Source organism: Podarcis raffonei, chromosome 3 (assembly GCF_027172205.1).
Source record: "Podarcis raffonei isolate rPodRaf1 chromosome 3, rPodRaf1.pri, whole genome shotgun sequence".
Lineage (NCBI taxonomy): Eukaryota > Metazoa > Chordata > Lepidosauria > Squamata > Lacertidae > Podarcis > Podarcis raffonei.
The window spans coordinates 69,940,095-69,965,487 of record NC_070604.1 but is presented as its reverse complement, the minus strand read 5'-3'; the positions used below and the strand labels follow the sequence as shown (position 1 = coordinate 69,965,487).

The 25,393-nt window shown below is 40.1% G+C and overlaps 1 protein-coding gene across 2 annotated transcripts in view; it reads left to right on the top strand.

Annotated features, from left to right (window-relative positions):
- Positions 1–4,566: 4,566 nt before the first annotated feature.
- The window catches only part of NOX3 (NADPH oxidase 3), a 34,149-nt gene continuing 13,322 nt past the window's right edge, over positions 4,567–25,393 (top strand). Inside the window, exons 1-7 of one of the 2 annotated variants that reach the window (XM_053382238.1) lie at positions 4,567–4,777; positions 5,042–5,137; positions 5,900–6,010; positions 7,094–7,178; positions 12,222–12,367; positions 13,069–13,250; positions 13,861–13,990. In XM_053382238.1, coding sequence (XP_053238213.1) covers positions 4,733–4,777; positions 5,042–5,137; positions 5,900–6,010; positions 7,094–7,178; positions 12,222–12,367; positions 13,069–13,250; positions 13,861–13,990 — 795 coding nt within the window. In that variant the 5' untranslated portion in view covers positions 4,567–4,732. The remainder of the gene's footprint in view (positions 4,778–5,041; positions 5,138–5,899; positions 6,011–7,093; positions 7,179–12,221; positions 12,368–13,068; positions 13,251–13,860; positions 13,991–25,393) is intronic. The other variant, XM_053382239.1, reaches the window with a different exon arrangement.

Here is a 25,393-nt window from a genome sequence, read left to right as displayed (position 1 = left end):
TTTGTATCCACCTGTTGCACTGCAACATATTTTTTTAAACCCTTCAAGTGCATTTTTACTAAAGTACTAAAAGCCTCAGGCAAGCCTAAAGCTTATAGCTCTGGAGGAGGAGAGAAGAACAGAAAGAATTACCAGGTTTCCCCCTTCTTTTCAAATAACGCTGTCTGAGGCACTATGCACACTTTAATTTGGTTTAATCAAAATGAATAGGATGTCAGCTGATCCACACGTGGGGGTGGGGGAGAAATTTGATTCCTTTTGCATTTAAAGGTAAACTTGCCTAATTTGCGGTCTCAGGCACACTTCGCAAAACAGCCATCCTTCGAAATTTGCAGTCCTCTGGATTTTGCAATGCACTTCTCGAGCCAAGCAATATGTACAGAACTTCCTGTGCTGGGGCAAAGTGTGCCTACAAATGCATGTATTGCTGAAAATAATGCTCATAATTGCATTCCATTCAGCCAAACTGCATATAAAAATGTATACAGCAGGAGAACTCCAGCTAAAATTAGGATGGATTTTCACAAGGTCTCGTTTGCTTTTTAAATTGCAAGCGGGTGTAGACATACGGAGAACTGCGCTTAACATTGAAAAAATGAGTAAAATGAGAAACCAAAACTGACAGATGCAGTCCTACCTAGCAGAGGCATTCATTGTAGGTCCCCCTCACCCCAGACTGGGTGATTCACAGTCAAATTGCAATTGCAAGAGACTACATGTTTGAATTCTTTTTCTCAAAGGTGGGGTGGGAAGGGCTCTAGATTTAACCCTCTTCACAAGGAGGTTTCTTAAGGGATAACCCCTCATACCAGAGATGCCAACTTGGATAAAACATTGGGGGGGGGGATTGGGGGACATGGTCTATGAAGAATTAAAGAAAATGCTCAAACATTCACTAAAAGACCAGAAGCCTTTTTATTGGGCATTATGACAATAAACATTCCAAAAGAAAGCAAAAGATTATTTCTATATGCAGCTACGGTGGCTAGAGTATTAATTGCCAAATACTGGAAAGGGAATTCGACTCCAACTAAGGAAGAGTGGCAAAGTAAATTGGGTTAATATGTACAACTAGCCCAAATGACCAAAGTGATAAGAAATCACTCATTTATAAGGTTTAAAAAGGATCGGGAATGTTTTAAAAATGATCTAGCTAAACATGGTTCCCAGCTTAAAACTTTTTGATGTGCCTAGAATAAATTTCACAAAGTAAAAAACAGTAAGATGAGTTATTCTATAGAGAGGAAAGGTTGAAAGAATACTAGAACACAGTTTGAAGGAAAAAGGAAATAAAGAGATATGAAGAATCCGCTAAGAGATAGGGGGAAGTCAATTATGTACTATGGAAATGAATAACTTTAGAAGAAGAAATAGATTATGTATGTATGTATGCATGCATGTATGTATGTATAAGAATGAAGGAAATAAGATGTACAGTGGTACCTTGGGATGCGAACGGGATCCATAAGCCGCGATGGCACGTCTGCGCATGCGCGGGTCGCGTTTTGCCGCTTCTGCGCATGCGCGTGACGTCATTTTGAGTGTCTGCACATGCGTGAGCGGCGAAACCCAGAAGTAACACGCTCCATTACTTCCAGGTTGCCGCAGAGCACAACTCGAACGTGCTCAACCCGAAGCACATTCAACCCAAGGTATGACTGTATATCTGCAGATTTTAAAATGCAATAAAAAAATTATTAAAAAAACATTGGGGGCAGGGACAACCGGTAAGCCTTACCCTGCATAATCGATCACAAGATGCGGAGCATGCAAACCATTTGAATGACAACCATTTCTCATAAGGCTTGGTTTCCAGACCCTTGAACATCTTGGTTGCCCTCCTCTGCACACGTTTCAGCTTGTCAATATCCTTCTCAAATTGTAGCATCCAGAACTGGGGTCTAGTCTCCAGTCTGAAAGTGTGTCACTTCTTTAGCCACAAAAATTCCTGAGGGCTTTAATCCACTTTAATTGTGCAAACATCCATTTCTGTTATGTGACTGAATCCACTCCGTAAATTACAAACAGTTCAGAGGTGAGCACAGTCTCTGAAAAGCAGAATCATGGTTATAATTTTCTTATGTGTAGGTTGGGTTTTATTCTAAAATGAACGTGACTAGGCTCAGAAAATGTAAACAGCAGAATTGAAATCTAACAGCCAACTATTTAATAATTCTTTCCTCTGCATACTTTTTGTTGCTACTCCTGTCTAATTGGACAGCTCTGTATATTCTCTGTATATACACAGTAACCTCTGCTTACACTTTGTGTGTTAACTTTGGGCAGTTGCTTATATCAGATAAAAAGGGGGTAAGTATCTCTTGCTGATATCAGTGGCAAGGTCACAGAGTATACCATCACTTCATTCATCTTTCACAATGGATATTAATTCATTTCATGTAAGAAAATGTACTCTACTATCTGCTGGATAATAATTTAAAGAAGCACTATCAGTTCATGCACCAGCACTGGCTTCTTTAAAAAAACGAGCATCTGGATCTGATGCACTTCAAAGCAGAATGCTACGCAGAACTAGTCTTCTTTGAAGTACTGCTACAAGCACAGACAAGTTTAGGAACCCAAATCAGTTTCTGAATCTGCTGTACTTGGAAAAATCCCAGTCAGATGTCTTAAAAAAATAATACGCATTTTAGAAAATTGGTGTCTGAATCAGCTGTACTTCAAAGCAGAATGTCTCATACAGGTTTTTTCCCCCTTTTTGCTTTGAAGTATGACTAATTCAGATGCAGACTTACTTTCTTCCTTTTTTTTTAGGGTGAGGGAGCCGAAATTGGCATTCACCTTAGTCATGCTCTGGTCATTCTTCTTTGCTGCTTTGTTATTTTCTTTCTTCTTCAGCCAGTGTGAGAAAGGTGTAGTGCGCCATGCTGTAATAATAACCTGAATAATTTAGAACCACAGAATCATATAATTGTAGTTCTGGAAGGGCCCCTGAGGGAGGGCCCCTGCAATGCAGGAATCTCAACTAAAGCATCCATGGCAGATGGCCATCCAACCTCTGCTTGAAAACCACCTTCGGAGGGAGTCTGTTCCACTGTCAAACAGCTCTTACATTCAGAAAGTTCTTCCTGATGTTTAGTCAGTAATCTTCTTTCTTCCTGGCATTTAGTGTAAGAATCTCCTTTCTTGTAACTTGAATCCATTTGGTTTGGGTTCTACCCTCCAGAGCAGGAGAAAACAAACATGCTCCATCTTCCACATGACAGCCCTTTAGAAATTTGAAGGTGGCTATCATATATCCTCTCAGTTCCTTCTTTTCCAGGCTAAACAAACCCAGCTCCTTCAACTGTTCCTCATAAGGCTTGGTTTCCAGACCCCCTCATCATCTTGGTCACCCTCCTCTAACACATATTCCAGCTTGTCAATATCCTCCTTAAACTGTGGATTAAATTTGTTTATTATAAATTTATTTATTTATATGCCAGCATCCATGTGCACGGTGCTTTTCATAAAACAGATCTGATGGGTCCTTGCTTCCAAGAGGCATATCATCTTAAAAGGCACAGAGGAAGGGGGTGGAGGAAAGGGTAAACAGATGAAGAATATACAGTGGTACCTCAGGTTACATACGCTTCAGGTTACATACGCTTCAGGTTACAGACTCCGCTAACCCAGAAATAGTACCTCAGGTTAAGAACTTTGCTCCAGGATGAGAACAGAAATTGTGCTCCGGCGGCGCGGCAGCAGCGGGAGGCCCCATTAGCTAAAGTGGTGCTTCAGGTTAAGAACAGTTTCAGGTTAAGAACGGACCTCTGGAATGAATTAAGTTCTTAACCCAAGGTACCACTGTATTCTATTATACTTTGGCTTAGTTACAATAGGGTGTTGCATCTAGGGGGATTTTCCAAAGGCTTCCTGGGAAAGGTGAGTTCTGAAGAGGAAATAAAGGAGAGCAGTTGGAGGATTCTTGGAGGAAGCTCCAGACATAAGGGAAAGTGAGGGAGAATGGGCAAAAGATCTTTGGATGGTTGAGCTGGGATCCATCAGGTTATGAGATCAGAAAAATAGCAGGGTGGGGCCATGTCATGGAGGGTTTTGAAGGTAAGTAAAATTAGCTTATGTAGAATCTGGCTGGAGCTATGAGAAATTCTAGACTGCGGGTGGAAGCTCTGCACAGCATCCATTGGATATTTTCCATATATTATATACACACATGTATATGCTAAATATTGCATTACTGTTGGGAAAGAGCCACATCTTGGTGGTAGAGTAGAACACCTGTTTGGCATGCAGAATGGCCCAGGTTGAATCCCCTGCATTTCAGGTAGGACAGGGAAAACATTCCCTATCTAAAACTCTGAAAACCACTGCCAGTCAGTGTATGCAATGTTGAACTAGGCGGACCAGCTTCAGTCTATAAGACAGCTTCCTAATATCTAGTGTTTGTAAGGGGTGGGTGGGTGGGGGAAATCTAGGCTGTATTTGAAACCTGTTGTTTGAAACTGGGTGGGTGGGGGCTGGGATTCACTGATTCTAATAAACCTTTCATTTATTCCAAAATAATTTGGACAGAAACTGCCTATTAGATTAGTTTCTCACATCACAAACTATGTCCCCCTTGGAGATCGACATCTGGTAGGAAGTCCTTAATTAGAATATTCCTAGGCTGCTGCTCCAGAGAGCTGATTATGCAGCAAGAGGAAGATACAGAGAATTCAATTTGTATTACAAGGGAGTGAATTGTTGCTAGCACAGAACAGAGACAATCAAGATGGTGTATTGGATTTTGAATGAAAGCTTGTCAGTTCTGTTATTTGTAAGTATCTATTTCATAATCAAGCTGCTGGTTCTGATTCATTTTCTGATATTTCAAAGGAACTCTCCACTTTCCCCTAAATGTTTCATTTTTATCATTCACACAACTGATGCTCAAAAGTTTCATTCTGTTTAGAATTGGGTTCTTTTGACAAATACAACACAATTGTGAGATTTCTTAATTATACATTGCATTAGAAAAGAAAAAGAGAAAAAGAACGTGGTAATTGTAATTGATCTTCAATATATTTTCTATTTACTGTAGTTATTGTGGTTGGGAATGAACTTATACCTGTTTATTGACACATTCAACTGGTATGAAGAGGAGGATGCCTATCTTTATACTCGGGTTATGTTGGGTGTAAGTAAAAGTTTGTTAAATGCCCCTTTAACCAAGCTTTCTCTTGGATGTGCTTCTGCATTGTTATTTACCCTAAAGTCTCACTGATCTGCATGCCATTCTGCTTTGTGTTTCACCCCCTGTTTTTTGTAACCAAATGCCCCATAATTTTAAAACCAGCCTAACTGGTTGCTTTTTTTTTAATCCCACTTGATTCGTTTTAGTTTTGTGATTTAGGAGTATACTGCATCCATATCTCATTCATTTTTGTTAGTCATAAACTGGATTAGAAAAAGAACTTATCCATTGTTTCATGAATCATGTATCTATAGTAATGCACCTCTTACCCAAGCAGAACCACTTACTGCAGGGACATCATAATATTCCTGACTACCTAACATGGTATGATTTGTGACATTATACTACTACAGCCTTCCCCGATCCAGTGCTTTCCAGCTACTTTGTGACTACAACCTCCATCATTCTTGGCCATTGGCCATTATGACTGGGCTGATAGGAATTGTAGTCCAATGATGTCTTGGAGGCACGAGGACCAAAACGTTAAAAGTCTTGTTGCAGCATTAAGATTCCAAATCTTGCCTTCATCCATTTCACACATACACCAGGTCGCTTCACCCTGCTGTATGGCAGAATTGCCCTCCCTGACTGTAAAGCTGTGAAACATAAAATCAAATGGTAATTTGTCAGCTTAGGGGGGCTAAAACATTTCTTGTGCTTTTATTCATTTCATATGTGTAACACATTTTGTCATTTTGTGTCTAGTCCACGCTTGCCTGGGCAAGAGCCTCTGCCACCTGCCTCAACTTTAACTGCCTGCTAATCCTCTTACCAGTTAGTAGAAACCTGGTTTCATTCTTAAGGGGAACAAGTTTTGTAAGTACTTTCCCCCCTATTGCACAAGAATTGCCTTTTAAATGATCATTGAAAAGGTTCACTGATAATGTTCTTGTTATAAATGCACATTTAAAAGAAACTGATAAACTGTAGCATTTGACTGCTAGTGGATATTTATAGGAGTGTATTTTTCCATACACTCATCACAGTGTTGCAAATATAGCTATAATATTTCAATAATTATTATTTATTTATTTATTTATTTATTTATTTATTTATTTATTTATTAATATCCCACCCATCTGGCTGGGTTTCCCCAGCCACTCTGGGTGGCTTCCAACAGAATATTAAAATACAATAATCCGTCAAACATTAAAAGCTTCCCTAAACAGGGCTGCCTTCAGATGTCTTCTAAAAGTCTGGTCGTCGTTTTTCTCTTTGACATCTGGTGGGAGGGTGTTCCACAGGGCGGGTGCCACTACCGAGAAGGCCCTAGGTGATTTAGACTCATTCACTCTCTCTTCTTTTCTCCTCAGCTGATATAGCTGCAGGGAGGACATTGGAAACTTTTGCTACTATTGTTGTTGTTTTTTAACCACCAGTTGTTTGGCATTATGCCCCAATCTGGACAAGCTTCAATTAGCTTTAACTATGGTTTACTTAAAGAAGCCTACTTCAGATACTGGTTTGTGAAGCTAGCTTGTTACAATAAACCACAGCCAAAATTAACTTGAGTTTTGCCTCTCAAAATGGCCTCTCAAAATTCTCCAGCCTAATTTTGAGCAAGGAAATCAGGGGGACCATGCCATCAAACTTCTCCAAGGTGAGGAGAAACTCTGTAACAGTTTTTCAGGAGTGTAGCTCACCATTATCAGTGACAGCAGCACCATCTCCTTTTCCCCCTAAGGGTTTTTGATCATTCTTGTAATGACAAACCATAGTTTATTATTGTAGGAGTGGGCATAGGTGAATCTTGGAATCACCTCTCAACATTGCTTCTGGCTGCAGTATTCCAGCTATGTTCAGTAAATTCTGGACTAGATAAACTGTACTTTATAATTATGTTTGCATGCAATTTCAAGTTCATAAAACAAGTTCATATCTTTTCCCCTTTTCATCAAGTGTTGTGGAGGAGTCCTGAGGAGACAACTTGACAAAAGTGTCACATTTCACAAGACTATTGCATATGGAGTAGCTGTGAATGCAAGTAAGTTTTTTTTTTTTACTTAATGCTTAGAATGTAGGCTTCCTTGTTTTGTCTGGAGTGATATGAATTTGGAGTGCTAATCATGCAGTCTTAATGCAGGGAGGTCTAATGTGGAACTGGCCCATGTGGGGACACTGAGGGCCGGGCTTGTATGTGTAACCTGGCCCTGCTTTTAGCCACACACTTTCAATAAAATCCCTGAATATTTGGAATTCACGTGTGAGCAAACAAATATAAAATATTTTGGGGGGGTTGGGGGTGGGATCTCTGAGGAACTCAACTTTTTACTCTTGGTATCCAGAGACACTCTCAGTGTTCTTAAATATGTCTCCTTAGAATCTATTGTTTGCAATGAAACTCCCAAGTAAGAGTGCATTTTCCCTTCTCCCTGATAACAACACTTTCTGCTGTGATGGAAACCAGTTCTGTTATTTCAGGGATGGCTTGCTGAGGGAGTGAATAAATGCAGTTGTTTTTTGGGAAAAGGAAGAAGCTCTGTCTGGTATCACTTATGGTACCCTTATTATTGCTTTGCAATTCTTACATATTTTAGTAGCAGGTGAGATTCAGTTTCCTTTATTTCTATCTAGTCATCAGATCATTACAAAACAAAGGTTTAACAGAATGAAAGTAACGCAAGGTAACATTGACAAGTTTAGATCCACCGAAATCCTACAGCATAAACAAGCTTAAAATGCCAACTAAGGCTTACTCAGAGTAGACCCACTGAAAGTAATGATCATGACTCAGTTAGGTCCATTCTCTTCAATGGGTCTACTCTTAGTAAAACTTAGTTGAATGCCACCCTGATTTTTCCTGGCATAGCACTACCCTGCCCCTTTTAAAAAAAGAAAGAAAATGGCCCTCTTTTAACAAATATGAAAATGCAATATTAAATTGAAATAAAAATGAGATGAAACAAAATGAATCCATGCAAATCCAAATACAATTATGTAAAACCTAACTGGATAAAAGCATAAAACAAGACTTAAAATTCTGAATCTCCCTGGCAGGAGACAGCATTCTCTCAAGAAATTTCTCCTCTCATTAGTTACTAGAAAATGTGCAGTCTTCACAGGAGGCAGGAACATTTGCTCTTCTCCAAACCATCCCAGTTGTCTACAAAGTTTTCTGCAGCTTTCTTTGCTACATCCAAGGAGCAACACAGGTCCTTTGTCATGCAGAATGTGTGCCTTTAACCACTTAATTGCTGGGTCAGAGGGCTTACCCTTTGAAACAGGAGGATCCTACGGATAGGAGGGTCAAAGACCAAACACACACCTATATGCTGCAATCAATTATTTAGTCAATAACAAGGTCTAAACCAGGGGTCAGCAAACTTTTTCAGCAGGGGGCTGGTCCACTGTCCCTCAGACCTTGTGGGGGGCTTTTGAAAAGAAAAAAAAAATGAACGAATTTCTATGCACCACAAATAACCCAGAGATGCATTTTAAATAAAAGAACACATTCTACTCATGTAAAACACCAGGCAGGCCCCGCAAATAACCCAGAGATGCATTTTAAGTAAAATGGCATATTCTACTTACGTAAAAACACGCTGATTCCTGGACCATCTGCTGGCCGGATTTAGAAGGCGATTGGGCTGGATCCGGCCCCAGGCCTTAGTTTGCCTACCCATGGTCTAAACATTATCCCTATCCATTCATACTTACTCAAGCATACCTCCTCAGATGGCCAATCTGAGCAGAGCTGGTAAGAGGTCAGAGTTTGGCTGATGCACTCTCACCTCTGGACTTGTCTTCTTGATCTCCAAAATCCTAGGTGCACAAGTCATTGCTTTATACTTTCCAGTTTTCATCAAACATGACAAAATTTATGAGTGAGTAGCATTTGAGGTCATTTGATCTGGGGTCATCAGGGTATTTTCCCAGACCCTCATATGTTGTTCCATCATATGCTGTTTTTCAGACAGACAGGTTCCCACTCCCTGATCTTTTGAACTTTCAGGAGTCCTAAGACAACCAGAACACAGCCTTCTGTCTTGGCCTTCTTCCTGATCTTTTAACCTTAGGTCTCACATATTGGAAATAGCCATAGATTTTCAAAGACCACTTGCTTTTAGCTATTCGTGGTGTGTATTTTTTGCTTTCCTTCCTCCAGCAGATGTTCCCAGATGCCCTCTATAGTTCCCACCAACAATTCGGCACTCAGATTCATTCTTTATCATCAGCCATTGAATAAATAAACATTCTCCCATACATTCACTAACCCCCCCCCCCGTTTTTTTAAAGACACATATTACATTCTTTGATATACAGGCAACTCCCTGCTTGCACACGTTCAACTCGCATACAACCGTGTATATGTGTGGTGTTGGGAAATGAATAAATAATTCTATTTAAACTGCAAAAAAGGTGTGAAATGGGCAAAAATGGCCCCAAAAGAGCACAAAAGATGTGAAAATGGTATGAAAAGAATGGGGGGAAAGACTAGGAAGTGCTGCTGGTTTTTTAAAGGGAATTTTCACAGGGTTCCAGAGGTTTAGAAGGTGTTTACAAGCTTTTTAGATGCTGTTCCCCACTATACATGACTTCACATATATGTGCGATACTTGCGATTGTAACCCTCATGTAAGTGTGAAGTCGCCTGTACCCAACCATCAACTCTGAATCATTCCTTCTGCATACAATGCAGATCCAATGCAAAAGGGATGACTCTAAATAATAGGATCAGTGGCTCAAGAGTTCTACCCAGCAGCTGTTGATACGCCCTTGCCTTCAAGAAGGACTGTGGAAGGACTCCAAGATGGCACACTTCCCACCAGGATCAGTCAGCTGAATTTTTGTTCTGCTCAAAACCTCAAAAGAGCATGGAATGCAGAACACATTGCAGTGCTGTGTGGAGTTATATTTCTCTATCAGCCCAGCAACATACCACTTTTCTTTCATCATAAGAATGGATTCCTGAAGAAGGCACAATTTCCCCCTTTTAATTAACAAGTCATTCCAGGAATAGAAATGTATTAATTGATCTTGTTTTAGTTTCCTCAAGGTATCAAACTAAAGGTGCATTAACCTAAAGTCCACCAAAGGGAGATTTCCTCCCAATACAAATAGCAGCTTCAGGAGAGAGATTTTCCTCCCAGCTCATACATGATTGACTGGGTCTGAAAAGTGCTACTTTTGGGCTTCTTCTACAAAGATGGGGAAACTACCCAGCCGTGTTTCTCATTCCTATGGAGGAAAACCCTATACATGTAGATGGGGCTCCCTTTAGACCAGCGGTTCTCAACCTGTGGGTCCCCAGATGTTGTTGGACTACAACTCTCATCATCCCTGAGCTCTGGCCTTGCTAGCTAGGGGTGATGGGAGTTGTAGTTCAACAACATCTGAGGACCCACAGGTTGAGAAAGGCTGCTTTAGACAGAGCTGGTTATGTGATGCATGGGAAACATTGTTGTTGAGAGGTTGGGATTCCCCTCTAGTTTTTACTTTCTTGTCCACAGATACTGCTCAGGGCCTCTGCCTTGGGAAGAATGGAACAGGGATTTTATCTAACTATGTTTGTATGTATGCATTTATGATAAGACATGAAAGCTATTAATGGACTAGGAATATTTTACAGGATGGTGGCGATCACAGTATAGGAGAGGTGTAAATAATGGGAGGCCTTGGCAATCTATGCAGGTTAAGACATAGCTGTTAAATTCTGAGCACGGTAACTGTGAAATTAATAAATCTGAGTGTAAGAGATGTTTTAGATAGTTTTAAACTGTTTAAAAATATGTTTTTGTTTTATTTTAAATTGTGCTATTTTAACATTTTGATGAATAGAATAGAATCCATATAATACAAGTTAGGAAACTGATTGTAATGGGTATGCTTAAGTACTTAATTAAAAGGTGACTAACTTCAGGGCAACTATTATCCCAGACAGGCATGCAGAAAGACAGAGAAGTGGCTTTTACTCTCTTGAATAAGTATGTGCACCAGTTCAATAAGAGCTGTATATGCTTCGCTGAGAACAAACACAGATTAGCCAAATGTATCAAGACATCTCTCTTGTTTGGCTCTTTTTCTACATGCTGAACTGATGGATAATGACCTGTAATTGCAGCTCATTTACTAACCCCCTCTCCATAAAACAATCCAGCAATGAGATAGATGGAAAATTATAGACTAGCGTGCAACAAAGTAATAATAGCACATATGAACTACTTACGTATGATCATAGACTTGGATTTATAGCCTGCTCTTCCTTAGCTGCTGACGTGTGATGGGCATGTTTTGAATGTAAGAGGTGCTCTATACACTACAATGGGCAAACACACACATTTCTCCACAGAGCAAAAAAGTGGGGGCCTACGCATCTTCCACACAAAAAGGCTTCAATGTAAATTGAACAGCACGTTGACTACAAGGGCAGCCTCATTCACAGAAGTGGGAAAGACAATGTTGTGTGCTTGTTCTTCTGCAATTCCACAGAAGTGAATAGGAGAACAACTCTGGTGTTTTGAACCTATGGGAATGAAACCAGGCCCCTGCATGCATTCACAGGTTTTATATGATAAGGAGAGCTGTAGAAAAAGTGGAAAGATAAAGGTGAGAGAGGCTGAACCACCCCATGTTTGAACGTTATGTATCACATTTGAACTGAAACAGTATTATATTGATTTATAGTATAAATATATATTCAGGGGTAATATCAACCTTTCATGGTTTATATTGTGACATTCTCTCTCTCTCTCTCTCTCTCTCTCTCTCTCTCTCACACACACACACACACACACACACACACACACACACATGAGAGAGAGAGAGAGAGAGAGAGAGAGAGAGAGAGAGAGAGAGAATTGAATGCAAAAGGTAAACCAAGCTATGTTCTCAAGCACATAACTCATTACCTGACCATTGTTGGAAAAATATTTGTCATCACCATCATCAAGGCTGCCCAGCTCTTTTCTGGGAATACATGTTTAGCCAGCCATTGTTTACCCAATGACTCATCCATGAAATAAGGATCTGTTTGCTTCCAATATTTCATATTATGGTCCTCACTTTATACAACTCCTTCTTTTCAAAGCCATTCACATCATTGCACATTTGATCAACATAGAGCGATACCATCTTAGCCAGTCAAAACAAGCAGGAGAGTTAAGCAGTAAACTGTCAGGCATTGGCAAGAGCCCTAATGAATCCTACTTGAACCCAATCAGGAACTATGACATGGTAAGTTGGCATTTTGGGGATTGGCTGGTGTTTGTCATTGGACTGTTTCCCCTGCCTTGAAAATGTGTGCGCTCTCTCTCTCTCTCTCTCTCTCACACCCACACACCCACACCCACACACACACCAGAAACAATAGAAGCAAAAAGTCTTCAAATGTTTAGTGTCTTCAAATATCTGCACAAGCACACTTTATTTTGAAAGAAGAACGTGGCACCATGTGTATAACTCATTATTGCCTAACATCTGCCTTTCAGAAAGTTACAGCTAGATTAATCTGCATGGGTTTCATTCTTACCTTTCTGTTTCATTGAATCTTGCTCTATTCATTCCCTCAGAAGGACTCCAGTGTAGCAAAACAGCTACCTCTTCGATCATATCATTTCCTGTAATCCTTTCACAGAAGCAAACAAATTGCAGCTAATATTATTTATACCACTTTCCAGCACAAACCTAAGTTTTAATCATCAGTGCCAATAGGTTGCATCCAATGCTAGTTCTATCCATTGAAAATAAGAGACATAACTAACTTAGGCCCATTAATTTCAGTCGGTCTACTCTGAGTAATACTTAGAAACAACCCAGTATGTCTGATTAAACCCCCCCCCCAAATCTTTCATGTGTTTATTTTTACGCTGAAGCTACAACATTTATTCATTTGTCCTATAAAACCATTTTATTATTTGTCTTTCCCCCAAAAAAAGAATACAATAACTGAAATACTCACAACCACTGCTGGAATGACAGGTCTCCTGATCACTGTGTCATTAATTCTGATCATGACTTCATCTACAGAGATCATCACAAGGTCCTTCTATGAGGTGTTCTGGTATACTCATCACCTGTTTGTTGTTTTCTTCATTGGTTTGGTTATCCATGGGATGGGGTGAGTATCAGTATACAGCAACATGACTTAATGTCATCAGCATCAGAAGTCATCATTTGTGTGTTGCTTTCCTACCAGATTGTGCCCAAAGCCACATTACCCATATTATAAATTTATGCAAGATGGATAGTGGACTTCTTTGAGGGCAGCATAGAAACAGTCTGAGAGGCCAACACTCCTGCTTCCTGCTGTAACCTACCCACAAATTTCCCCAGCCTGCCGCCATCAGGAATGACTGATACAGTGGGGTGGTACCACACTGCCACCCCAGAATGAGGCTGGGCAAGAGGGAACCTGAGGCTGCCTGGTTCGCTGGGGGGAGCACTGGACTGGCTGCGCTAGTGTGCCTGAACAGCCCTGACCTCATTGCTGTCCAGCTTTACCCTGGCACATTGTCCATATAAGCAGCAAATATGCCACTGTTGGCACTGCCCCATTGTGATGGACACTGCTGACCACCACTGTGTTATTCCATGTGTGCTAAAAGAAAGGCTCATGAGATTTTTAATTCACAGAGGGACTTTTTGATGGTAATGCAAGTGAAAAGGGAATGTCAAAGACCATTTTTTATTCAGCTCTAGCTTTATAACACTTTTCTTTTTCTGTTTAGTCAGCTCATCCGTGGCCAGACCCCTCAGAGTTTGTTGCTGCACAATGTCACTTACTGCAAAGATCATTATTTGGAGTGGGAAACTTCAGGTCAATGTCCTTTGCCACAGTTCTCTGGCAACGACCCTGTGGTAAGAATGACTCTTGCTTCTTGCCTCATTCTAGGCCCTTTCAGATGTGCTGCTGTTCAGTCAGATATTTTTTTTAAGTGTTATTGTTACTTTGCTGTTTCTTAGAGAGTGATTGCACTTCTTCCAATCCACTCCAAGGAGGGAATTGTTCAGAATCTGGGTTTTCCAAACTTGGGTCCCTAGGTGTTTTTGGACTACAACTCCCATCATCCCTAGCTAGCAGGGCCAGTTGTCAGGGATGATGGGAACTGTAGCCCAAAAGGAGCTGGAGATCTAAGTTTGGGAAAACCTGGTTCAGATTGAGAAATGCTCTGTACCTTATGCTCCCTCATTCCACCAAGCAGTAAATGTTGGAGTTATGAGCATGTGCCCACATTATTGATACCCCCTTCAGTGTTTGTTGTTGTTGTTGTTTTGCATATAACATGTGATATGATATAATTCTGACCCTGTGGAAGATCAGGAGAATAGACTGTCGACCAATCTGTTGGGCAAAATTCCCAGAGCCACGGCCATGGCAGCGGGGGGCAGCGCTATGGTGCAATCTCCAGCCACTTTCCTGGTAGAAGCACTATGAAAAGTGGCAAAGTTCTGGTGGCCAGAAACTGACGATCAAAAATAAACTCTGTGTTTTCTGTTTATGTGCTGACCATTGCAAGAAATGGCTATATACAGTGGTACCTCGGGTTAAGACCTTAATTCGTTCCGGAGGTCCGTTCTTAACCTGAAACTGTTCTTAGCCTGAAGCACCACTTTAGCTAATGGGGCCTCCCACTGCCGCCACACCGCTGGAGCACGATTTCTGTTCTCATCCTGAAGCAAAGTTCTTAACCCGAGGTACTAGTTCTGGGTTAGCAGAGTCTGTAACCTGAAGCGTGTGTAACCTGAAGTGTCTGTAACCCGAGGTACCACTGTACTTGGTTTACTGAGCTGTCCATCGTTTTAGAGACTGCATTGACAGGCCTCCTGTCAGAAAAAGTGGGGAAATGCCATGAAACAAAAATTGCTCAAACTACCACCACCTTGCCACATATAAAAGTGAGAAACTGCACAAAGCACCTTCCAAACAATGAAAATATTGTGGAACTATTTAAGGTATTTCAGAATAAGTCAGCTATAGGGCAACACAAAACGCATCTGGAAGAGCCCCAAGAGTGTTGCTCTGTTTACAAGGTTGTAGAAAAACAAGAGTGTCTCCTGTATAAAATGAATCGCAGTGACATCTGTTTAAAAATCCCAATTAATTTGCTTGACCGTCTTTGCCAATAATGCCTTCCAAGCTGTTAGATGATTTCATTATGTGTCATATTGTGCCTATAATTCTCTGATTAGAATAAGGTTGCCAGTCTGACCACCCAGTGCAAAGAACAATATTTTAAGTCAAGGCATTTAAAAAAATAAAATACAAAATGAGAAAACAAAAGTAAGCTGTCTGAGAGTTTGAAATCTTGTTCAAAAACAAATCCTCCAAAGACTGCAAATCCACAGGGGGTAATTAAGTAACCATCATGTGCATGCTTGTCACATGCTTGAGTGACAAAAATCTAACATTTATTAAGATATTTTTAGGCTACTATTCACAAAAGATTAGGATTGGGCAGAAAGAAAGCAGGAATAAAATTACTATGTTAAAATACAATGGGGAAAAATACATCAATAACTTAGAAGGATTGTAATGACTGACCTAGATTGGTTCCCACATAAAACTGTTATTTGCTAGTACCCTGCATGCATATTAATGTATCTCAAAAAACTTAGTGTCTCCATAGAAATAAATACTGTGAATAAAGACAGCCATTGTCTTGCAACACCGTGCACTGAAACTAATGAGCATAACATCAGTGAGGCACGTCTCCTTCCCTGCACACCCAAAGGAATGTACTCAAGATTGGGGAAGCACTGTGACAGTGGTAGGGCACCTGCTCTACATGGTTAAAGTCCTCCAGCATCTGGGAGAGACCCCTGCTTGGAATTCTGGAGAGCTGCTTAGTCATTGTAGACAGTACTGGGCTAGAAGGACCAATGCTCTGACTCACCATAAAGCAGCTTTCTGTGTTGTAGATAGATTAATAGATCGACAGATCTCCCTAGTTTCATAGCTGATGCTTCATTGTGCTTTCAGCGGTGGCTGAGGCCCATTGGGACCAATAGGGTGGAACTCAAAGTGACCAAGGCTAGGTGGAGCCAGAGCAAATGACTTGCAATGTCGACTAATTCTACTTTTGTGAGCATCCTCCTCTGAGTTGTGCAACACTGAGTCTAAGGAGAAAGCTGACAGCCAGTGCTCTGGACTGATAGTAAGTAAGAAGATAGGCAAGGTTGAGGGCAGACTGAGGCTGGAGGACCAGTCTCTGTTGCATGGTTTTGAATGCTGATAGATCTTGAATCTCAAAGTCATACCAGATTAAGATCTATGAAACAGATGACAAACACATTGAAGTTGGGAAAACACAATGTTGGCACATACCACTTGGTTTTACAGATCATTCACTGCTTCCTGGAAGATTTCCTCTGAGTGGAACTCAATAGATATTAGGATGTCCAAGAAGGAAGCTTTCCTTACCACATTCCCAATGTAGACATTCCCAAAAAAGTCTTTGTGAACGTTAAATAAGCAATGAATGTTACAGCCATCTATCTTACTCCTTAAGGGGTTTCAAGATTTGTTTCTTGTGCCATGGCAGCGCTGGGTAAGGATGTCTGGTTGACTGTCACCAGGTCATTGTTTTAAAAAAAACAACCCAACTCTTCTGATTTACAATGCCACCACTAAGCCATCCACAAGCAAACTCTGGGAGAATATCTCCTGGAGGATTTTGAGATTCAACTTTATTAATCTCTCTGAGCACATGAAAGTAACTGGTCAACACTGATCAAATCACACAAAGGTGTAAATCAAAGCCTATATGAACAGTATCGCTTAAACAGTATCACTTAAAGCCGCCCAGAGTGGCTGGGGAAATCCAGCCAGATGGGCAGGGAATAATAATAATAATAAATAATAAATAATAATAATAATAATAATAATAATAATAATAATAATAATACAGTAGTATTGAAATGGAAATGCATTTCCAGGACAGTAAAAAGGCCAACAACATTAGGTCTAAAGTGGGTCTCAAAAGTGTCACAAATGGAGAATTCAGCAAGCTTGCCAAGGAATGAAGTCAATCATCTCTTTAAAGAATTCATATGTTATTTAAACTGTTATTAGTTGTTTAGAACATATATAAAAGAAACACACTTCATAGATTTGACCAGGTTCACCTCCAAGTGATGGTGATCTGCCTTTAGAGTACTAAAGCCTGTATCCTCAGCTTCCATCATCAGCCTGTCCAATATCATTTAATGTCAGGACTAATGAATTTGTCACCTTGGCACAAGGCAAGTGTCCTGAATACAAGGAAAGAAGCTTTGGTCACTCAACAAGTCATCAAAGACTATTCATTTCCAACAAAAAGAACACTTTAAAGATAGCACTTTCTACAGCTGCTTGCGAAAGGATCAAAGGAGCATATTTGAAAGCCTTGGCTGAATTCTCAGGGAGGATATCAAATAGTTTAAAAATTCCTCAGCACGGTTTTTCTGTCTGTGCAATACAAACAGAAAGAAGAAAGATGCTTGATTTTCGCTTTTCTGTAGCTAGTAATTAGGCCAATGATTTACTTTTCATTGGTGACTTGCACCACTGCAGTTTCTTAAGCCAGAGCAATATTTTACCTCCAGTACTTCTGTTGAGATGAGTTATAGCCTGAGCAGCAACCCTATTATGCTGAAGAATGTCGATGCAATGGAGTGACTTTGATCTTGTGGTGCCACCTTAGATTCCCTGGTGCAAGCATTAAGCTTGTGGCACTCAGATAATCTTACCTCATATATGCCCATTTGACCACTCTGAACTGCAGAACTGGCACTCCTGCAGGTATCACATAATATTTGTTTTGCACTTGTAAGAAATCTATAATTTAGTATGGCTTCACCCACAATTTGGAACTCCCTGTCTCTTGATATCAAGCAGGTAACTTTGCTGTACACTTTTTGATGCCTGCTAAAAAACACTTTAGGCAAACCTATCCAGACATGTCTTCTGCCAACCTAGCAGTTCGAAAGCATGTCAAAGTGCAAGTAGATAAATAGGTACCGCTCCAGCAGGAAGGTAAACGGTGTTTCCGTGCGCTGCTCTGGTTCGCCAGAAGTGGCTTAGTCATGCTGGCCACATGACCCGGAGCTGTACGCCGGCTCCCTCGGCCAATAAAGCGAGATGAGCGCCGCAACCCCAGAGTCGGTCACAACTGGACCTAATGGTCAGGGGTCCCTTTACCTTTATCCAGACATGTAGAAGGTGATATGTGTTTTAATCTGTTTTTAATTGAACTGTTGGTTTTAATTATATTTTTGACTTTATCTTTTATTTAAAGATAGTATTTTTATTTAAAATACTTTATCTTTTTTAACTTTATCTTTTATTGACAATGTGATTATTTGGGGGGGGGGGTTCTGAACCACCTAGCTGTTCTATTTGCAATCAAGTAGTATATAAATTTCATTATATAAAATAAAAATAAAGCTAATGTTCCAGAGGGTAGCCGAGTTAGGCTGTCACAGGAAAATCAGTGAAGAGTCTTGTGGCATCTTAAAGACCCACAAGTTTCATATGGCCCAGTGTTATGGATTAGAGTCCTTTTAAGCTTAACCCATTATGAATTTGTTAGTCTCGAAGACTGCAACTAAAAAGGCACTTCATTCAATACAAGAGGGCAAGGCTATAGTTGCCATTTACATTGCCCCCTAAGTGAAAGCATCACCATGGAATGAGGCTAGAGAGAGTTGTGGGCCATAAATGACCTCCTTTTGGCATCTTTAACTTCCTGTCCTCAGGTTGAAAAGTCAGTAGCAGTTCTGGCTCCTTCCTGGGAACATCCAATACCCCAGATCAGATTTAGGAGCACAGCTGATAAAAATGTCCATGCCAGGAGGACAGGGCAGCTCCCAATGCACAGTTCTTCCCCCAGTCAAGTCACTTCAGACGGCTTTGTGCTGGTTAAAAAAAAGCGTATCATTCCATAAACTGGGACACTTGTTTTTGCAGGTTCTGCTATCAATTTGTAAGTGACCCCCACCCCCAAACCATGGCCCTTGATGTTTGAGGGACCCATTGGAATGGGGTGGAATAAGGCAAATGAGACTTGAGTAGGTCAGGGGAAAATAAGTGAAAATCAGGTGCCTCTTTCTGCTAGTGAAAACGTCCCCTGTGGATACAACCAAGTGTATTTTTTTTGCCTCAATATCATCAGTGTTAAATTTCAACAGAAATCATTGCAACCAGTTCTGTGATGGTACCATACTCTGGAAAACCGGGGAGGAGGGTAATGAAAAATGTGGAAAACCTGCAGTGTCAAAGGGTTCAAGAATTTTATAGACAACTATTCTGCATCACTTTGGCTGGTTCTGATAACAATACGTATTGCACAATTGTGGGCTTTAGAAGGATTATTTTAATTATTATGAATTGGAACTAGCGTCTTTCCATTCATTTGCACCCAGTGCATTGATGATGTGGGAATATAAATCAGCTCCTTTAATAATGAGAGTTTTAAGAAAATCTGAAATGTGATGGTAATGTGTGAATTTGCTGAATTAAAAGAACAAAGATTAAACAATAGTATTTGCAAATAGCTACATGATCTAGTTCTGTTCAGCAACTGCCCCGTGTTTCTCCCTATTGCATACTGTTATTCTTGGTTTTATTAATATATAAAGTATTAATTAAAGAGAAACTTAAATCTAAGTACTTTGGTATAATTGAGTTGCAAAGTCAATAAATGAAAGCACATCCATTTTGCATATCCTCTGCTGACTAAAATAAGCCATTGTAAGCTGTTTTTCCCGATACTAAAACTAAAATGGGAGAGTGAATGCTTGCATGTCTAAAAAAAATCCTGCATCTTCCATTATATCTAATTATCTAAAGCTGTTGTAGCTCAAGCTGAACAGAATGACCAGTTAATATATATGGTCAGCTAAGTACATTTGATCAATAGGATGATCAGTATATATGACCATGAAGTGCAATTATCAGCTATAATATCTTGAGGTCTAAGCAACTTGATGTCATAGATCTGCTAAGTGTAATTATTGACAATAAAACAGCCCAATCAATTTAATAAAAATAGGTCATTTCAGCATAACTGAACTTTTTGGGTCAATTTCTGGCCAATGCATCATACTAGAAAACTTTGCTAATTGTACAGCAGAATCAGGGAGTGGAAATTGGTTCTCTCTTCTTAAAGGTTCAAGAATCCAATCTAGAGAGCCTGTGTCAGAAAAAGAGAAGGAACAATTTCACGGAGCATGCATTTATGCACTCTGAGCCAAACAGGATCCATGTCCTGAATAGCTGAGGGTGGCTTGCATCAGCAGCCATCATGCTTAGGCAGTTGCAAGAAGCCCTATGCCCTGGCATAGCCCACCACTGACACCATGGACCCTCTAAAGCCCACCCCCTCCTTGATTCCCAGAAGCTTGGAAAGGCCTCCCATTGTTTTCTCTAGTTCAGGACTCTGAACAGTGAACAGGTAGGGAATTCCATTTCTCACAGTTTCCCTACTGTAGTCCAGGCATTACTTACTTTAATATTGCATTATTGTAAGGTAAAGGTAAAGGTAAAGGTAAAGGACCCCTGGATTGTTAAGTTCAGTCAAAGGCGACTATGGGGTTGTGGCGCTCATCTTGCTTTTAGGCCGAGGGTGCTGGTGTTTGTCCACAGACAGCTTTCTGGGTCATGTGGCCAGCATGACTAAACCACTTCTGGAGCAACGGAACACCGTGACGAAAACCAGAGCGCACGGAAACACCGTTTACCTTCCCGTCGCAGCGGTACCTATTTATCTACTTGCACTGGTGTGCTTTCAAACTGCTAGGTTGGCAGGAGCTGGGACGGAGCAGCGGGAGCTCACTTCATCGTGGGGATTCGAACTGTTGACCTTCTGGTTGGCAAACCCAAGAGGCTCAGTGGTTTATTTTTTTTTTTATAATATTTTTTTATTACGTTTCTTTCCAACTTTTATACATTGCAAGCAAATAAGGAATTTACAAGAAACCATTTTTTTTTTTTTTTAACAAAAATCCCAATTTGGACTTCCCCACCCCTTCCGATTCTGCGTTCTTTATATTAACAATGTCAGCAATTTGTTACCTTATGTCATACCTTATTGTAAGTTTTACATGTTATGTATCTAAATTCAATATATTGTGTCACAGTTTTTATACCTTTAAAATAAACGTAACATGTTCAGTTCATATTATCTCCTTTTCTCTTTTATCACTTAGTTTACTATTTACTTAATCATAATTGCTAAAGCGTATCATTTCGAAATCATGCACAATCTTAAGATTCATACAGTTTATAATACTTTTGCAAGTAGTCTTTAAACTTTTTCCAGTCCGCCTCAGTTGTTTCTACATCCAAATCTCGGATTCTGCCGGTCAGTTCAGCTATCTCCATGTAGTCCATCAACTGCGTCTGCCATTCCTCCAGCGTGGGTAAATCTTGTGTCTTCCAGTTCTTTGCGATAAGTATTCTTGCTGCTGTACTAGCATACATAAACAAAGTTCTGTCCTTCTTTGACACTTTCTGGTCTACCATGCCCAACAGGAAGGCCTCTGGTTTCTTGGGAAAGGTATACCTAAATATCTTTTTCAACTCATTATAAATCATTTCCCAGAAAGCCTTAACCCTTGGGCATGTCCACCAGAGGTGAAAGAAAGTCCCCTCTGCTTCCTTACACTTCCAACATTTATTGTCAGACAGGTGGTGTATCTTAGCTAACTTGACTGGGGTCATGTACCACCGGTATATCATTTTCATAATGTTTTCCTTCAAGGCCGTACTTGCCGTGAATTTCATTCCGGTGTTCCATAACCTTTCCCAGTCTTCAAACATAATGTTGTGTCCAACATCCTGTGCCCATTTAATCATAGCAGATTTAACTGTCTCATCCTGTAAGTTCCACATAAGCAGCAAGTTATACATTCTAGATAACAGCTTTGTCTTTGGTTCTAACAATTCTGTCTCTAGTTTCGACTTTTCCACCTGGAAACCAACTTTTTTATCCATTTTGAAAACCTCTTGAATTTGAGCATAATGTAACCAATCTCGCACCTTATTTTTTAGTTTGTCCTGGCTCTGCAACTTCCAATTGTCTCCAATTTTTTCAGTCAGTTCCCAATATTTCGGCCAATAGGCCTCCATATTGGGTCTTTTTCGGGCCTTGGCCTCCACTGGTGATAGCCACCTCGGAGTTTTACTCTCTAGTAAGTCTTTATATTTCATCCAGACTGCAAAAATTGCTTTTCTGACAATGTGACTTTTAAACAATTTATGTACTTTAACCTTGTCGTACCATAGGTATGCGTGCCATCCAAAAGCATTATTAAAACCTTCCAGATCTAGGACATCAGTGTTTTCCAACAAGAACCAATCTTTCAGCCAGCAGAAGGCTGCAGCTTCATAATACAACCTCAGGTCCGGCAGGGCAAACCCCCCTCTTTCTTTTGAATCTGTTAATATTTTAAACTTTATTCGGGGCTTTTTGCCCTGCCAGATAAATCTAGATATATCCTTCTGCCATTTTCCAAAGCAGTCCACTCTGTCCACGATCTGTAAGGTTTGAAACAAAAATAACATTTTCGGCAACACATTCATTTTTATCGCTGCGATTCTTCCCAACAAGGAAAGTTTCAATCTTGACCAAATTTCTAAATCCTTTTTAACTTCCAACCAACATTTCTCATAATTATCCTTAAATAAATTCAAATTCTTGGAGGACAAATAAATCCCAAGGTATTTCACTTTTTTAACCACATTCAGTTCTGTTTCTCTCTGAAACCCCTCTGTTTCTGTGTTTGTTAAATTTTTGGTCAGAACCTTAGTTTTTTGTTTATTCAACCTAAATCCCGCCACCCGACCAAATTCCGATATAAGTTCGAGAACTCTTTTTGTACTGGATTCTGGCTCCTGCAGTGTCAAAACTAGGTCATCTGCAAAAGCTTTCAGTTTATATTGTTTCACTCCGACCTCTATCCCTTGTACCAACCGGTCCTCTCTGATCATATTCAATAGCACCTCCAGGACTGAAATAAATAACAGAGGGGATAGAGGGCACCCTTGTCGTGTCCCTTTTTCAATTTTAAATTCCTCCGTCACCACATTGTTCACTATTAGTTTAGCTTTTTGTTCTGAATAGATTGCATGTAATCCATTCTCAAACCCCCGTCCCACTCCCATCCCTTCCAAGTTCTTCTTCATAAACATCCAAGATATGTTGTCAAATGCTTTCTCCGCATCAATAAAAATTAACACCGCCCTTGTGTTCCTATTAGTCTGCAAAAGTTCTAAAATGTCAATGATGTTTCTAGTGTTCTCATATAAATGTCTACCAGGGAGAAAGCCTGCTTGGTCTTTATGAATTACTTCATTTAAAACTTTTTTAAGTCTATTTGCCAAAATGTCTGCAAATATTTTGTAATCCACATTTAGGAGTGAGATGGGACGGTAGTTTTTAAGCTGAGTCTTTTCAGATTCTGACTTAGGTATCAATGTGATGAAGGCTTCCTTCCACGTTTCTGGTGCCCTCTTCCCATCCATGATCTGGTTACATACCTCCAACAAAGGTTGTATCAAATAGTCCTTCAGAACCTTATAATATTTGGAGGTAAGTCCATCCGGGCCTGGAGATTTGCCTAGTTGCATATTCTGAATGGCACCTTCAATTTCCTGTGAGGTTATTGTAGAGTTCAAGATTGATCTTTTATCTTGAGTTATTTTTGATAGTCCATTTGTCTTTAAAAATTGATCTATCTCTGATTCTTTCTGGGGCCCCTGTGCATACAGTTCTTTGAAGTATCTGTGGAAGCACTTCCTAATTTCTTCTGGTTTCTGTACCATCCTTCCATCAATCTCTAGGTTTGTTATCGTATTTAGCTTTTGTCTTTTTTTCAGCTGCCAAGCTAATAGCTTTCCACATTTATTTGCTGATTCAAAGGATCTTTGCTTCATCTGTTTTATTTTCCATTCAATCTCCTGATTGATCAATTTTGAATATTCTGCTTGGTGGAATTTAATTTCTCTCAGCACCTCCTTGGACTTTGGTTTGGTTCTCAGTTTTTTCTCTCCTTGGTATATTTTCTCCAATATTTTGTCCTTCTTTCCATTCCAGAGTTTTTTCTTGATTGTATTCTGTTGTATCAGAAACCCTCTCATAACAGCTTTGCTTGCGTCCCAGATCGTTCTTTTTTCAACTGTAGTATTCAGATTTATCTCAAAATAGTCCTTTAATGTTTTTTGGGCCTTTTTCACAATCTCTTGATCTCTTAGTAGTGTGTCATTCATTCTCCATCTGAAGGAACCAGGTTGAGTTAATCTAAGTTCTATTTTCAAGGCATTATGGTCGGAGCATGTTTTTGGGCAGATTTCCACCCTTTTAATCTTGGGTGCCAGCCCCCTGGAGGTCCAGATTTGGTCGATCCTTGACCAAGACAGGTGGGCCTCAGAGAAAAAAGTTCCTTCTTTACCTAAGGGATTCTTTGTCCTCCATATGTCGATCAAATCCAGATTGTCAGTCAATTCGAAAAAAGTTTTGGGCAGTCTGCCGTCTAATGTTAAGTTTTGGTTGTAAGACTTATCCATGTGTGTAGACACCACTCCATTCATATCTCCCATCATTATGATGTTAGCATAATCCAGATAATCCAGCAACGTCTCATGCAGCTTCTTGAAAAATTCCGATTTCCCGTCATTTGGAGCATAAATTCCTAAAATCAATATTTTTACTCCTTGGGTTTGAATTTCAATTGCCAAAATTCTTCCTTGTTCATCCTTAAATAGAAATTTAGGTGTCAGGCTCTCCTTGGCATAAATCACCACTCCTCTTTTCTTTACTTTGTCAGACGAAATAAATTCTTGGCCTAATCTTTTGTTAACCAAAACCTTCCTGTGGAGCCTAGTCACATGGGTTTCTTGTAGGCAAATAATGTCCAATTGTTCTTTCTTCAATATGTGAAATAACCTCCTTCTTTTCTCCGGGGAATTTCCGCCATTTATATTCCAACTGAGTAGCCGCAGAGACATCCTGAACTATTCTGCTACACCTAGAGCGGTGTGTCTTCTTTCTCCTCTGGTTCCGAAGGTGCAGGTATTGCTCCACCTGGGTTGGGTATAGGCCAATTAGCTGCTGCTTCTTTTTGGAGATCTTCTCCGTGATCGTGCTGGAACTTTTGTAGGTCCTCTGGTGATCTTATTTTAACCTTCTTCTGTTTGTAAGTAAATGATAGCCCTTGTGGGAACTCCCACCTGTAAGGAATTGTGTTGAGTCTCAACAACTTAGCCAATTCTGAATAGGTGGC